Below are 16,919 nucleotides of genomic sequence, written 5' to 3' on the forward strand. Positions count from 1 at the left end.
TTGCTAACATGACTTAAATGTTGTAATGTTACTTGGTGAAGACAGCTGGAGCCAAACTACAACATCTCGGCCTCCGCTACATGACCAAACTCACATTCGAGCCTCTAAAGTTCAAGGCTACAACAACGAGCTGCGGTAGACCAGTGCTTCCCAACTTTTATCATGAGGACCACCCAGCTTGTCCCCCCCAACTCAATCTCTTACCCACACACATAAAAATGAATCATTACAAACTCTTTGCACACAAGTGGAGTTGTAACTATATAGAGCTTTGATTATAATATTGGATGTGCTTTGGGGAGTTTAACCCTTAAGAACCCATGGTGATGCTGGTGTCACAGCCTATTTCAAACATCTGCAAAATTGCTTTTTGAGTCATAATCAAGTTTGACAACACCAAGTGACATTATATCCAAACATATATCAAAAATTATTTTACTTTGTTATTTTTTTACTTTTGAAGTAGGTCCCATTTATACCAATCTGTTTTCAGTTTTAAAGGGTTTGAGTTCTTAGGGGTTAAATTGTAATTTTTACAAATACTCTTACTAACCTGCCAACCTCAGCACTGACAGGGTTGTGGGGACACCCTTGGGGGGACAAGGTCCCTAGATTGGGAACCACAGCGGGTCTTATGGAGCTGAGGCCCCGCCTTATCCTTCTCGGTACGCCCCTTGTCCAGCGGAGAGCTGAAGTGGCGGAAGCCGTGCACGTGCGTGTGTGTGTGTGAGACGACAAGTTGAAGCAGGCTGAAGGTGTGGCGGTTGAGTGCGCGAGGAGGAGCTCGTTCTGAGTCACGGAAACTTCTGATGTTGTTCAGATTGTCTACGTCAGAACGACCGGAACCAGGACGGAGCGTTCAGCTGACCTCTAGTCTCCAGCTTTGAGGTTTTGGACTTCTTCTGATCCGCGACTTCAGCAGGAAGCGGGTGGTCTGTGATGGGTAGAACCTCCTGATCCTGGCCCATACAGGTAAACAGCATCCGGTTCTTATGTCAGCAGCGGCAGGGCGGGTTTACAACCAAAGCCTGATTAAACCACCAGACGGTTGGGCTGAGCTGGAGCTGCTGAAACTGGACTCTCGGAACCGGAGCTTTACCCCGGACTTAACCTGAGAGAGTCCGGGTCCAAAAACTCAGCGGGTCGTTGTGAATACTTATTCTAAAGTTGTCCACACATTTAGATTTGCAGATGCTGATTAGTAAAGTTATTTTTATTGGAATCAAGTCTTTATTTAAAAGCCATGCAGACACAAAATAAAACAAGACTTCGTTCATAACTATAAAACCAGTTGAACTCGTATGACGGAGCTGAGCAGATAATCAAAATACAAAGTTAGAAAAAGAGAAATCTCCGTTCTTAAAGTAAATTATTAATACGGACGATGACACTTGGCACTTCCTTAAACTGTAAACACGGCTGCTCTTTAAATCTGTTGTGAAAAGATGTAGCCGGGAGGATGAAAGTGGTGTGTGTGTGTGTGTGTGTGTGTGTGTGTGTGTGTGTGTGTGTGTGTGTGTGTGTGTGTGTGTGTGTGTGGATTGCATTAAAGGACAGCATCTGATGCCACTGAGTTAAAGAAGGATTTGTATTAAATTATGTTTAGTGGAAGAAAATGCATTGAATCCATTATTTTGAAGATGTTTCCTTGGAAAAGAGTGACTTAGGCTACTGGTTTCCTTAAATTAGCCTTTAACATAATCTGGTAGAGTTCAGTAATGGAGTTTTTCTCATTAATTAAATATTAAACAACATCATTTCTGATCACAAATGGTGCTTTTGGAGTAACTGCTGAATAAATGTCATAATAGGCTTTAACACTCTTGTGTTTTCTGATAAAAGCATAATCTGATAAAAAGCAGCCATAAGTAGGATCCACAGTTAAAATATGGTCTCTTGAACTTACTGTTCCGAATCTTTTCCTTGCATTATGAGCTACAAAAAACAAACAGTATGTTACAGTAAACCTGTTCCTTATTTATTAATCATTAATGAATTATCTTTAGCTATAAATTACTTTTTAATTATTGACTATCTCTAGTGCTACTCGTATGTAATAATGGATGTCAATATTAATAAATCATTTTAATATTGCCCCCTACATCCAATGACTTTCAATCAGCCCTTTCAAAATAAAAGCTTTAGCTGCAGTCTTACTTTAACAGTTAATAAACAGTTATGAACCAATTTAAATATTAACTGTTATTTGCACCACAAAAACCTTAAAACTTCCTGTTCACGTGAGATTTGCATTGGCCAGTGCCAGTGTGGGGATGTAATCCCACATTCCTGCAACCCTCCAGTTAAAGGACAGGCACTTAACTCTCTGCCACTGTCTCTCCCAAAAAGAACTAGTAAAAAATGTTTCTCTGTCAACTTGGCCTTTAAGGTGAATAAACTCTCTCTTCCAAGTTGTCATGAGAAACACGTGCTAATAAATTTGTGATTTATTGGACAATGTTTTCTTTTTTATTCAACATTCAGACATTTTTAGAAAGACATTTTTTGTCCTCATAAATTTTCTAGGGGACATTTCAGAGTTTATTTATTTATTCCAGGTTTGGCGTGTTTATAGAGGCAGTAGGGAACCATACAGCAGCACAAAAGATGTAAAAGGTGACTTATGCTTAATATGTCTCCTTTAAAGACGGCCCAAAAAGGCTCAGGCAGAAGCATAAGCTTGGTACCAAAAACGTGCATGATTGGTTCATTAATCAGCAGCCTTCCATCCATCCATCTTACACCTTTTGAAAGATGGGGATGTGTTACCACTCCAGGGCGGCAGCTTAGACCTCTATCTCCCAGTGACGCTCTTAAGCTCCTTCTGAAAGACCCTGATTTCTTTTCAGACTACAGAGGATAGTTAACTGTTCCAGACAGGCCTGGGTCTTTCCCAGGGTCTCCTCCCAATGCCCCCAGAGGGAGGCAATCGGGTGGTTTCCTAATCAAAAGCACCTCAGATCACTCCAGCTGATGAGGAGGAGCAGTGGCTTAGGGGAAGCTGCTCCTTCGATCTCCCAGGCTGAAGCCAGTCACCCTACTGAGGAAAATCATTCTAGCTGCTTGGATCAAGGATCTTTTTATTTTTTGTCATATAGTCTAGATTTTCGAATCTTAGCTGATGCTTGAATGTAGACGGACCAGTAGGTCCAGAGCTAGCCTTTTCAGGTCAGCTTCCTCTTTATCATGACGGATCGGAGCACAGTCGACAGTGTTTTGCTCCATCTTGTTTTCACTCATGAACTCAACACCAAGATACTTGAACCCCTCAGACATCCATTCCTAACTGAAAGGGAGAGATCCACTCTTTCAGATCAGAGGAACGGTTTCTGCATCACATTTCACAGCTTCCTGAAGATCATCGCTTGTATTACAGCTACAGGGGGTCACACTTCCTAGGTCTGCCTGGGTGCTGGAGAGGAGAGTCCTACTGGAACACTCCATTGATGCTTTGCAAGAATATTCTCAGAATAATTAGGAATGCAGATGTTAAGGCTATATTCTTCACTTTTGGAACATCTCTGATCTTTGACCTGTTTTTCCACTTCTGTTGCAGCTGTTCCTGTCCATCTGTTTGTCATTACTCTCCTTTACCACCATGCGTAGATTTAGTTCTGAGAGCTCCCTTTTGGATTTGGATTGCACACCGTGGAAGAAAGCACAGCTGCAAAACCCAGATCATGGCAACAGCCTGAAGTCTGGAAGTTACACACAAGTAGATAAAGGGGTGAGTGGTGTGATTCCTATAATCCAGGAGCCACAAGCAGCTTCCAGTAGAACCAGAAGAAATCAGTTTATCAGAAAGATTAGTATAAGTGCAGAAAACCTGAATGATCTGGGGAAACTGGACAACAACCACCTTGCAGTGAGCACAATCAACGAGAACTGCAGGGCATACAGCGACAGTAAGCTGGGTCCGGATGCCCAGAATGGAACAGAGAGTCTGGAACGAGGCCAAAAGCCTTCCTCATCTTCATCAGCCTACAGAAACCTGCACAAAGCCAAACTTTCAGCTGCTAAACTGCACCTCAAGAGCCTCTTTGGACAGGTGAGTTTGATAATTATTTAGTCTGAGCAGCTCCAATAATTAACAGACACCAGCCTGATAACTTTTAGTATACACAATTTATTGTGGGCAGTATAAGGTACACCTGTGCACTACTCATGATGTCAGATCAGCATCTTGATGTGGCACACCTGTGAGGTGGGATGGATTATCTCAGCAAAGCAGAAGTGCTCACTGTCACACATTTAGATTGATTAATGAATAATGTTTGAGAGAAATGGTAATATTGTGTATCTGGAATGAATTTTAGATCTTTAAGTCCATCTCATGAAAAATTGGAGCAGAAACAAAAGTGTTGCGTTTTTGTTGAGTGTAGGTATGTTTTGAGTCTTGATTTGAAAAGTGGGGAAGAATCAGTGGTGCAGAGGTAGGGTGGATTCCAGAGGTGGGGAGCAGAGCAGCTCAATGCTCTACTCCCCATAGTGACGAGGGTCAGGTCGGGGAGAGCTGAGAGGTAAAGAGTTGAAGGAGAATGAAGTAGACAGGAGAACTGATGTGAATGAGATCAAAAATGTAAGTTGGAGCCTTGAAAGTGATGAAGGCAGTGGAATTGTTGCAGGATGGGGTGATGAGATGAGTTGTAGGGTTGAGCTGAGTCTGTCTGACCTTTTGAACATCACCTGGGTCAGCAATGTTGCTGCACAGCCTGACAATCCCCTGCTGTGTGATCTTGGTTTTACAGGTTGAAAAAGTCCAAACCAGCAGATGAGGATAAAAGTCGATTTATTATTATTGACAGGGATTTAATTTCACAGTGTATGATAAATCACTACATCTTTTAACGAATTATTTCAAATTTCTAACGCATACTCACGTAAACCCCCGAGCTTTGCATCTCTAACGGGAACAGATTTCTGAAGATGTTCTCTCCACGATCCCCGGTTAGTGTAAAGGGCAGTCCGCCCAGAAGCCGTACGGAAACTGGACCACGTCCTTTCCATACTTGGTGTAAATGAGGTGTGAGGCAGGAGGTGAGATTTACAACACCAGAACAGCAGACTAGATCCAAAATATGATCTTTATGTGGGTTGGAAAATTTATGGATTGTTGCAATCCACTTTTAGATTAGGGCTGTTTCTATATTGTTTTATGATCTATTGATTTAGGAGCGGCTTTAGAGTTCTCAGTTTCAATCTGAACCCAGCCTGAGTGAGCCCAACTGGTTGGGCCAACTCTTTATGTATTGTATTGTGTAGATCAGCCCAAGCTGTTGTGTTCCACCTGAGAACTTTATACCTCTGTTAGTGAAGACCACCTGTTGTTGACATCTTCTAACCCTGATCAAGGCTTCAGCAACAATTATCTCTGTTTCAGAGTCCACCATCATCAAACCCCAACCTGTCTAATCCAGAAAGCAAAGAGAGGTAAGATCCCCCATGTCCTGTCCTGCTTGTACCGAGTTTAGTCTCCAAACCTCCAAATGAAGCAAACAAACTCAATGATATTGTGAAACAGAGTGTTCAGCTTTGATCACTGTTGAATGCTTCCTTTGGTTTGTGTGTTGAGAGCCGCCCGTCTGTGTGTAGTCCTACAGAGAAAAGATCTCGTCTGCTCTTCTTGCACCAGTGGAGTCCGGCGGGCCACAATAAGAAGGGGAAGATCAGCCGAGATGAGCTGGAGAAGTGGACGGTGTCTCTGAACGCCCTGTTAGCCAGTCCAAGTAGGCTCTTCTCCCTTCTGGAGTTACCACTCTTTAGTTACCTGACAAGTTATTCTATACATATAAATATATGGCCTGACCACGAGTCATTGAAACAACTCAGTGGTGGTATGTACAGTCTATGGTGGTGAGGCAGAATCCTCGGTTGTTCTTCAAACTGTCTCCACACGCAGTCGTACAGTAGGACCATTCAGAGCAACACACAACATGACACAGTCAACGGGGCAGTCTGTCTTCCACAAATAAAGAAACAAATACATCCTTTTTCAGAGTAAATGACCTTTATCTGCTCATGTGTCAAAGAAAAGCTCAAGTTTAAATAGTTCAAAGCTGATGCATAAGCCATTTCAGACATGTGCTGTTCCTGTTGCCATCTTTGTAGTTTTTTTCTCCATCCCAGCTCTAGGGTTAACCAACAAACAAAGTGCTGAGATTGGTGAGTCACAAAACTGCTCAGGCCAGTGGTAGACCTGCTGAGGCTACAACGATGGACCCGTCTGCTACTGTTCCGACTGGTCTAGATTTCTATGCTAACACTTTTATTCTCATCCAAAATAAAAGTAAAGATACAGAAAACCAGGCTGCAACAAGAACAATATATGTAGTTGTGAACAAACTGAAGGAGACATTGATCGTTTTATTTGTTTAGAATTTTTTATTTACTCATTTTGTGTATAATCAGCAATGCAATACATGGCCACAGGCTAAACTCTCCCAGAGTTACCACAAGGACCAATTTGGTGTGCCACCCCAAAATTTTCTTTGGCCTCGTCTGGCCACCCCTATCCAAATTTTCTGGAGGCGCCCCTGACTATTGATTCCAGGAATCAGAGCAAGCCATTTGAAAATGTCCCTTATTGAGCCGTAATTATAACTAGCATAGGAACACCCCTCTCTTCCCCACCACCACCATCTGTAGACACTTAGGGAGGCTTCCACTCTGGACATAGAGGAGCAGCGGCTCTCCTCCAAGTCACTCATGGGTGTCTGAACTCCCCAGCTTAATGCAGCCAATAAGAGGATGGGTAGGCGTAGCCATTGCTTGTTTTCCTTAAAGAGCAAGTTCAAGTGCCCGTCATCCTAGATAGCTTTGCTCCTGTTTCTTTGCCTGAGTTAACCAAACTAGTTAACTCTATGAAGACCTCTGCATGCTCCCTCCCCATCTTACCCTCATCTTTGTTTAAAGGTGCTTTTCAGTCCATCGGTCCCAGCGTGCTCTCTATAATTAATGCTTCTCTGGTCTCTGGTAAGGTCCCTGCTTACTTTAAGAATGCTGTAATCCACCTGCTTCTTAAAAAACCGAGTCTTGATGCCTCTTTCCATAGCAGCTTCAGACCCATCTCTAAACTTCTGTTCATATCCAAGATCTTGGAAAAGGTTGTGCCTTAACAACTCACAGCTGCTCTTGATGAACATAACATCTATGATCCCTTCCAGTCAGGTTTTCGTAGAGCTCATTCTACTGAAACAGCTTTTCTTAGGGTCTCTAATGACCTTCTGACGCCCATGGTGTCCCACAGGGTTCTGTGCTGGGGCCTCTACTCTTCCTGCTCTATCTGCTTCCTCTTCAGCACATCCTGAGCTCCTTCAAAGGAATCTCCTACCATCTTTATGCAGATGACATTCAACTGTACATCTCCTTTAAGCCCCACAGTGAGGCAGGGGACTGTTCTGTTCTGGTCCTGCTGGACCTGACTGCAACCTTTGACACTGTTGACCATCACCTGCTACTGGAGAGGCTGAGAGACTGGGTAGGCCTATTAGGAACTGCTCTGGAGTGGTTCTCCTCTTATCTCTCTGAGCGCTCCTTTTCTGTGGCCATCTCAAAGTTTAGGTCCTCCACCACCTCTCTTACCCATGGTGTCCCACAAGGTTCTGTGCTGGGGCCTCTGCTCTTCCTCTATCTGCTTCCTCTTCAGCACATCCTGAGCTCCTTCAAAGGAATCTCCTACCATCTTTATGCAGATGACATTCAACTGTACATCTCCTTTAAGCCCCATGAGATGTCTAAGCTGCAGCTGTTACACACCTGCTTAGACTCTATCAAAACCTGGATGGCTGGGAGCTTTCTACAGCTGAATGAAGATAAGACTGAGATCCTCATCTGTGCCCCAGACAAGCTGGTTCCCAAAGTCAGAGACTCTCTTGGTCAGCTTGTTTTTCACACCAACCCCTGTCAGGACCTTGGTGTGACCTTTGACCCAGCTCTCACCCTGGATTCTCATGTCAGTTCTCTTGTTCGCTCTTCCTTCTTCCATCTCAGGAACATTGCTAAGCTGAGTCCCATTCTGTTCTGCTCTGCACTTGAGACAGTTCTCCACACCTTCATCTCCTCACGCTTGGATTACTGCAGACTACCTCCTTGTACCGTCTACAGGTGGTTCAGAATGCCTGTGCTCGGCTTCTGACCAAGTCCTCCAAACACACTCACATCACCCCGCTTCTCCTCCAACTTTACTGGCTGCCAGTCAACTTCACGGTTCATTTCAAGATCCTGGTTCTGGTCTATAAGGCCTTACATGGACAAGCACCATCATACATTGTTGATGTTCTCAGTCCCTACACCCCCAGCAGGTCTCTGAGGTCCAGTGACTAAAGCCTACTGATTGTGCAGCACCAGGCTAAAGACCAAAAACCAGACTCTGGACCTCTCTCCCCCTGAGCCTGAGATCAGTGGACTCAGTGGTCTCATTCAAAAAGCAGCTGAAGTCTCACCTGTTCAAGCTGGCTTTTGTGTGACCTTCTTCACCACTCTCTCTTTATTCTGCTCTCCCCACCTATTCCACCTTCATGATCTACTGATTTCCCTCTTTCCCTCTCTCCTATTAATTTTCTCTCTCTTTCTTTACATTTTTAATCACAACTGTCTATTTTTGCTTATTCTAAACATATTTATAATCATTTTCTAAATTATTTTTTACATTTTAAATTCTTTGTTTTTGTGAAGCGCCTCATGATTTTTATCTTGAGAAGCGCTATAGAAAAGATAGTTTCTTCTTCTTCTTCTTCACTGTGAAAACAAGGAGAGAGAATTTTTCCTAAAATCAACGACCATTTCTTTAGTTTTGTTAGGGTTGATGTTCAGACAGGAAGACACCAGTCAGTAAAGTCTTCCTCCACAGGTCTGTGATTGGGGTCATTGCTACTAACTAAGTAAACAATAACAGTCATCTGCAAACTTTACAATACTACAATTTTCTTGCTTGCTGCAGCATTCATTTGTTTATAGGAAATAAATGAGGAGTGAACACAGGCCTGGGGTGACCCAGTAGAAGAGATAAGAGTGTCTGACTAAACACCTTAAACTCACACCATGGGGCCTCCGAAAAGTCAATGCTGTGGTAGTCCCTCAGGCGTTCTGCTAAAATATGCGGTCGAATGCGAATAAAAGCAGGTGAAAAATCAATGGCAAAAAAGGTGTGCAAAAGACCTGCAATGTGCGTACTGCATCCTCAGTACCTCTGCCTGACCCATGGGCAAATTGCAAAGGGTCCAAGTTGTACTGAACCGGTCTAAACCCATTAAAGTGACAATGTGTAGTTTTGAACCATTAATTTTTTACCCTTACGGCCATCTGTTGGTAAGGTTTTACTCAAACACAAAAATACCGCTAGCTTGCAATGATTTAGGTATGAACTGCCCCCTTTTGCCAGGGAAAATACACACCGTCCCTTTAAGTGTTTTAGGAGATGCCAATTTAGGTACTGGAACAATAACAAAATCTTTCCAGAGTGAGGCAACCCTGCTGAGCTGGAGAGACATAAAAAATGAAACTGAAAATATCCGCCAGCTGAAAGCACAGTTCTTAAGGACGTGACCCCCAATACCATCAGGGCCAGAACTTTTTATCTCCTTAACTCTCTGAAATAGTTTAACAGGAACCCACTCTTACCTCTCGACTCAGGCCTGGGCATCAACCAGCCTGTGCTCCAACCTGAGGACCGTAAACCACCTATGCCCCTGGTCTTTGGACCTGACACTGACAGGTGTCTGTGTTGATTTAGAGTGTCACTCTGCAACTGATGTTCTGAACATGTCTGATAGGTCTCTTGTAACTTCCTGGTGGTTTACCTTTGAAGCTGCTGCCACTGTTGTGTCAGATCTAGGTGTCATGTCCTACTAATGTTCCTCGTCTTTCTCCCAGCTGGTGTTACAGTGTTTGGAGCTTTTCTGCGCTCCGAGTTTAGTGAGGAGAACTTGCAGTTCTACTTGGCCTGTGAAGAGTACAAACACTCCTCCAACAACTTCAGCCTGCACAGGAGGGCCAAAGATATCAGCACGATGTACATCCAACCAGGAGCTCCACGTGAGGTATCACAGCTTGATCACTCGTTACGCCATAGACCGAGGAGGAATGCTGTATCTGCAGGGGTTGGCTCCACATTAGGGTTTTAATTCAGTTAGAGTTTTAATGCTTGATAAACAATAAGTTGAAGCTTGAACAACGCATGATGCTGCCACCACCGTGTCTGACTATAGGAGTAGTGTTCCTGATGGTGAAGTGTTGGATTTACTAAGGTTCTAATCACAGAACTTCCTCCTTCATCTTGAAGATGTTGTTTTTTGTAGCTGCGTTTTTCTATAGTCCAGCTCAGTGGTCCTTTGGGCTGGGTCGGGGCTCTGCCTGTTTTTTTTTCTCCTGCTCCCCATATCAACTCAAAACTTGGTCTACCCTGTCTTTTGTGCTGCAGGTGAACTTGGACAGTAAAACCAGAGACCAGACCCTCCAGCTACTGCAGGCCCCCAATCACACCTCGCTGCTTCCTGCTCAGAAACGGATCTTTTCCCTGCTGGACACAGATTGTTACCCTCGCTTTCTCCAGTCCAACATCTACCAGACTCTGTTGCAGGAGGCTGAGTAGAGGTCACAGACCCAGAGGGACGGACGAGCCAAGCACTGTGCAGGACCGACTGGTTCTCTATAATAACACTGTAAATAATCAAGTTAAACGTGTCGAGCCACAGAACTGCTGCACATGGAACAAATATTTGGGTCTTTGGAACACATTAAGAGTCAACTGCTGAATGGAAATAGAAACTTTTAGTCCTAAGGTGAAGTGAGTCAGATGGAAACCTTCAGTCAGGACCCACGATAGTCCGGTTTATTGAGGAGAGGGCCTGGCCGCTGGTCTTGGTCTGGTTAATGCTGAGCTGTGTGATTCCTAACAGACAGGCTTTCATTCCCACATGAATGAAAATGTAAATGTTCTGAATAGTCTGGGCCTTCAGGTGAATTGGGTCTTGTTAGTTTGGTAACAAATGTGTACCGTTGTTAATAATATTCTTATATTTCTGTGTGGATCTATAAAAACCATGATCAGCATCACTGTTTTGTACAACCTGACTGTCAACATCTTCCTGAAATCAAAACAAACACCCTTTCTGGTCCAAAAGGCTCATTGCTTCTTATTTGATCTGCAGGATTTATGACTGTGGGTCACAGACCAGTTAGTTCCTGGTGCTGGTTTTAATTTAGCTTCCTGTTTTTATCAGATGATTTATTGTTTGTATTTTTCTACTACTGAGATTTTTCTGTGTAGGTCAGTTTCTGTTATTCTGTTTGTAATTCAATGTCTGAAACTAAATAAAACTGTTTTCATTTTTACTCAACTCCTTAGGTTTACATTTGTTTCTGAAGGGGGTGTTGTATGAAATACCATTTAGTCAAATCTGCATCTACAAATGCTTTTCCCATCTTTGATTATTTTGTGTCTTCAATTAGCAAAACAGACTTTATGGGACAACAGAGGCTCAGGAGTTGGGTGGTTGTCCTGTTGCCATGGTGGGTTGCCAGTTAAACCCCCTGCTCAATCTCAGTCATTGTCTTAGAGCAACACATTTCATTTTCTCTGCCTGCTGGTGGTGGTCAATGTGCCCCAGGGCATCTGTACCTATAATGAAACTTCACCACCAGTGAGTTAATGGTCTAATCACAATACTTGCAATTCCACACTTGCGCCCATAATGCGCACTCCCATCCACGGGTGCAAGTGCTTGGGGTGTCCCGATTCTCAAGTGTGGACCCCTTTTGCACCCTTGATCCGCACTTTGCCAAAGTCTGCATTGATCCAATCCATTGCTGCATGGTAATTTTGACAATTTCATTTTCCGAATTTATGTAGACTATTTTGCAGTTTAAATGTATTGTGTACATATGTGATTACACTCCTATGTTTCTCCGTTGAAGAGATGAATTACAAGTCCATTGAAAAACGTTAAATGATAACGATGTTGGTGTGTAATTTTTTGGACACGACATGCTAACAATGTAATCACTTGTTTTAATATAATTCAGTTTTAAAATAGTTTCAAGCAGCAAACAGTGACCAGCATCCCCAGTTAGTCAGACTCAATTCTGACTGTCCCAATTCTGCAGTTATTTGCACACTTGTTTATACGCACACAAAGCCCTACATGTACTTCCTCCAAGTCTACATTGCAGAGGACAATGTGGGTATTGGGACTGGGCCTATGTGTATGAATGGGTGAACACTTGAGTGTCCGTGGTCAATTAGTTATTTTAATATGCACACGAGGCAATCCCACTGGCACATCTTCCAGTGTGGAAACAGAGCCTGGGGTCTTTGGGTTGGACTCCAATCTCTGGGGCTTAGGTCAATGAGATTGTCAAAACACTCCTTGGTGGCAAGGCTCCGGGGGTGGATGAGATCCGACCGGAGTTCCTTAAGGCTCTGGATGTCATAGGGCTGTGTTGACTGACGCGGCTCTGCGATATTGCATGGACAGGGGCAGTTCCACTGGATTGACAGACCAGGGTGGTGGTCTTCCCATTTAAAAAGAGGGACCGTAGAGTGTCTTCCAACAACCGGGGTATCACACTGCTAGGTCTCCCTAGTAAAGTCTATTCAGGAGAGGATAGTCTGTTGGATAGTCGAACCTTGGATTCAGGAGAAGCAATGTGGTTTTCTTCCTGGCCGTGGAACACTGGACCAGCTATATACCCCTAGGGGGTTCAGGAGGGTGTGTGGGAGTTCGCTCAACCAATCTATGTGTTTTGTGGATTCAGAGAAGGCCGCGTCCCTCGGGGGGCCTGTGGGGGGTACTCCAGGAATATGGGGTACCAGGCCCTTTGATACAGGCTGTTAGGTCTCTGTATGACCGGTGTCAGAGCTTAGTCCACATTATCGGCAGTAAGTCGGGCTTGTTCCCAGTGAGAGTTGGACTCCGCCAAGGCTGCCCTTTGTCACCGATTCTGTTCATAACTTTTATGGACAGAATTTCTAGGTGCAACCAAGGTGTGGAGGGGATCTGTTTTGGTGGTCAGAGGGTCGGGTCTCTGCTTTTTGCAGATGATGTGGTCCTGTTGACTTCATCAGAACGTGATTTTCAAAATTACAATAGAACAGGATAGGAGATTGAGATAAAAAATAACTGAATAAGAAATTTCACAGGCAATTAAGCGACTAAAAAATGGAAAGGCCCCGGGGGCTGACGGGTTTAACTCTGAATGTTAAAAGAGGATGCAGGACCAACTGACCCCAACATTATTAGATACATTCAACTGGGTGATTGAAAAGAAAGTTACCCCTCCCTCTTGGAATGAAGCAATAATTTCGGTAATCCCCAAAGAAAACAACGATAGGTTGGACTGTGGGAACTATCGTCCTGTAAGTGTACTCAATGTTGACTACAAGATATTCACATCCATCTTGAGCAGACGTTTAGAACTAATTTTACCGGGGATTATACATAACGATCAAACAGGATTTATTAGAAAAAGGGCAAACACAAGACAATATCAGGAAAACACTGTTAATTGTAAAACAGATCAGGCATCTTAAAATAGAAACCTTACTACTAAGCTTTGACGCTGAAAAGGCGTTCGACTCAGTATGATGGGAATTTCTATATAAAACCATGTCTGCATTCAGCTTCCACCCCAGTACCATTGAAATATTCTCTGCACTCTACAACAAATCCACGGCAAGGATTAGGATAAATGAAGAGGGGAACCCGTCAGGGTTGTGGAGTTTCACCCTTACTTTTTTCACTTTTTATTGAACCACTGGCACAATATATACGGCGGAGTACTGAAATTAAAGGGGTCACCTTAGAATCTAGGGAACAAAAATTGGCATTGTTCACTGACGATATATTACATTTTTGACTGACCCCACTACATCGATACCTAACTTAATGAAAATAATGACTGAATTTGGCTCTTATTCAGGTTATAAAATAAACATCAATAAAACACAAGTGCTAAAACTAAATTATGACCCCCGTACACAAATTAAAAATAAATACAAATGGAATTGGGATGCTGATGGCATTAAATACCTGGGGACCATTCTAATGGAAGATCCAGCTCGATTACTCAATACAAATCATGGACCCTTATCATTGGCATTGAGGGCAGAATTACAGCGTTGGAATAATGTTCCCTTATCTCTCCACTCTCGTGTGGAATCAATTAGGATGAACATCCTTCCTCGATTTCTGTATCTTTTCCAATGTCTCCCAATCCATATAACCCAAAAGCAGTTTGATGAATGGGATAGAATACTGGCAAAATATATCTGGCAACACAAAAGGGCTGGGGTCAAATTTTCAACAATGCAATTGAAGAAGGAAAAGGGCGGAATGGGTCTACCCTGTCTCCGGGATTATTATTACGCAGCCCAACTGAGACCCTTGGTGTGCCTGTGTTCCTCTTTTTATAACGAAGGCTGGAAAGAAGTAGAAGGGATGGAGGTAAACGATTTACCAATTAACACTATATTAACAGACAAGAAATTACAAATTTTAACTAATTTTCCCGACGACTTTATGTACTACTCCCTATTAAATTCTTGGAATAGAATTTTACAGACGGGTAAATTGGAGGGATTGTCTAAGATTTTACGGTGGTGTGCCTACGACTCCGATTTTAAACCAAATGTTAAGAGCTGGATTTCAAAAGGACTCAATACCTACTACTCATTTGTCCACCAGGGGGCATTTATGAGCTTTCAAACATTACAACACAAACCTAGATTAGACCAAGACTTTTACAGATACTAACAAGTTAGACACCACATTGACCAAAACATAAAAACAGCATGGAGGGGAAAGGAAATGGGGGTCTTACAGACGGTGCTCCAGCTGACCAACACGAATTTTAATAACAAAGTGATATCAAAACTTTACAAAGCCATTCAACAAGGTAAAGAGGTGAACACAGAATACATTAAGAAGCGATGGGAAATAGAAAGTAATAGCCAATACCCAAATCTCGAAAGAAAACTGGGAGAAAATTTGTAAAATACAATGGAACTCCACAAACTCCAACACATGGAGGGAATTTTGTTGGAAGAATATGATCAGGTTCTTCATTACACTAGTCCAGCAGAAATTTCAGGGGAAAAGGGTTACATGCTGGAGACTATGTAACTCTCTACAGGCAAACCATTTCCACATATTTTGGAGCTGTCCAGTTTTAAAAGGTTACTGGCCACAAATATGTGAACATATTAATAATGTTTTCAACAGAGATATAAGGTGCAATTTTGAGAATCTATATTTAGCTAATGTGGACGCTACAACCTGGACAATAACAGATGGACAATTGCTTTCGATGCTCTTGGCAGCGAGTAAGAAGACCATAACTCGGAAGTGGCTGAAACCGGAACCTCCAACAATTACTGAATGGGTTGATGTTGTTCAGGAAATTTACACGATGGAAAAACTCACATCCATCATTATAAACCAAAGGGACACTTTCTTTGAAATCTGGTCAAAATGGACTGAGTATGTGAAACCTGTAAGAAGCGACTTGGTACAACCCAATTCTTGTAAACACCATCTCTGTAGGCGGGATCATGAGGTAACGGTGCTCCTCCGGTTCGTTGCTTCCTTTTGTTTATTTTTTCTCTCTCGGTTGTTTGACACTGTTTATAATCTGTTTTATATTCTTCCTTAAATGTAAAAAGCTAAGACAAACATAAAAATAATAATAAACCAAAAAAAATAAACGTGATCTTCGGCTTTCACTGGAGCGGTTCACAGCCGAGTGTGAAGCAGCGGGAATGAGAATCAGCTCCTCTAAATCCAAGACCATGGTCCTGAAATGGAAAGGGGTAGAATGCCTTCTCTGGGTCAGGGATGAAGTCCTGTCCCAAGTGGAGGAGTTTAACTGTCTTGGGGTCTTGTTCACGAGCGAGGGAAAGATGGAGAGCAAGACTGATAGGCCCAATGGTGCTGCGTCTGCAGCGATGCGGGTGTTGTACCGATTTGTTGTGGTGAAATGAGAGACGAGCCAGAAGGTGAAGCTCTCGATTTATTCTATTTTGATCTATGTCCCTACAGGAAAACTGGTAGGTACTGTAAATACAAGTCAGGTTTATTTATAGATAACTTTATCAGAAACAGCATGACAGCTGATCGAAGTGTGGCGCAAAGGAGTTAAGAACACAAAAAAATATAAACATATAAAAACACTGCCTCATTGATATCAGGCACATCACTGAAGGACAAGACTAAAGCACTAAAATGTATCCGCCTCAATTACCAAAAGCCAGTTAAAGAGGCGATTCTTCAGTTATGGAAGGGGGGTGTCTCACCACCAGTGGTGTATCCAAAATACTTTATTGATGCCAAAGAGAAATTAAATGCAACTCGTATTATTAAAAAAACAATAATAACAAAAAAAACTTGTGTTATTGAAGGTTCTTCAGAGGCTAAATATGCTGATGGCTGTAGGCAGGAAGGGTCTCCTGTAGCAGTCTGTGTTACAGCAGGTCTGAAAAAGCCTCTGAATGAAGATGCTCTGTTGTTGCATACGTGTTATGAAGAAGATGCTCAGGGTTGCCCATAACTTTTTCCATTTTATGAAGAATTCCTCTCCATTGGTTCCACAGTAATCCCCAGAAGAGAACCAGCCTTTGAGTATTTTTAGGCCCCTGGCTCTGATGCTGATGGCCCAAGAGATCACACTCTCCACTTTTGACCAACAAAAGAAATGCAGAATCTTGCTGCACATCTTGAAGGACCTGGGCTTCCTCAAGAAGTACAGTCTACTCGAGGGGTGGGAAATCCTAGTCCTCCAGCGCTGCTACCTAGCATGCTTTAGCTGTTTCCCTGCTCCAACACATCTGATTTTAATCAGTAGATGATTAACGGGCTTCTGCCGAACTTGATGAGCAGCTGAACAGGTGATAAAACATTGAATGAGGTGTGTTGGAGCAGATAAAC

The 16,919-nt window shown here is 42.9% G+C and overlaps 1 protein-coding gene across 1 annotated transcript; it reads left to right on the forward strand.

Moving 5' to 3' along the window:
- Positions 1 to 789: 789 nt before the first annotated feature.
- On the forward strand, positions 790 to 11,336 carry si:ch211-152p11.4 (regulator of G-protein signaling 1). Its single transcript, XM_015955789.3, has 6 exons — positions 790 to 972; positions 3,557 to 4,048; positions 5,381 to 5,430; positions 5,593 to 5,726; positions 9,871 to 10,037; positions 10,418 to 11,336. The coding sequence occupies exons 2-6, from the start codon at positions 3,599 to 3,601 to the stop codon at positions 10,586 to 10,588; spliced, it is 972 nt and encodes a 323-aa protein (XP_015811275.1). The 5' UTR covers positions 790 to 972; positions 3,557 to 3,598; the 3' UTR covers positions 10,589 to 11,336.
- Positions 11,337 to 16,919: the final 5,583 nt, after the last annotated feature.

The sequence above is a fragment of the Nothobranchius furzeri genome, chromosome 11 (assembly GCF_043380555.1).
Source record: "Nothobranchius furzeri strain GRZ-AD chromosome 11, NfurGRZ-RIMD1, whole genome shotgun sequence".
NCBI lineage: Eukaryota > Metazoa > Chordata > Actinopteri > Cyprinodontiformes > Nothobranchiidae > Nothobranchius > Nothobranchius furzeri.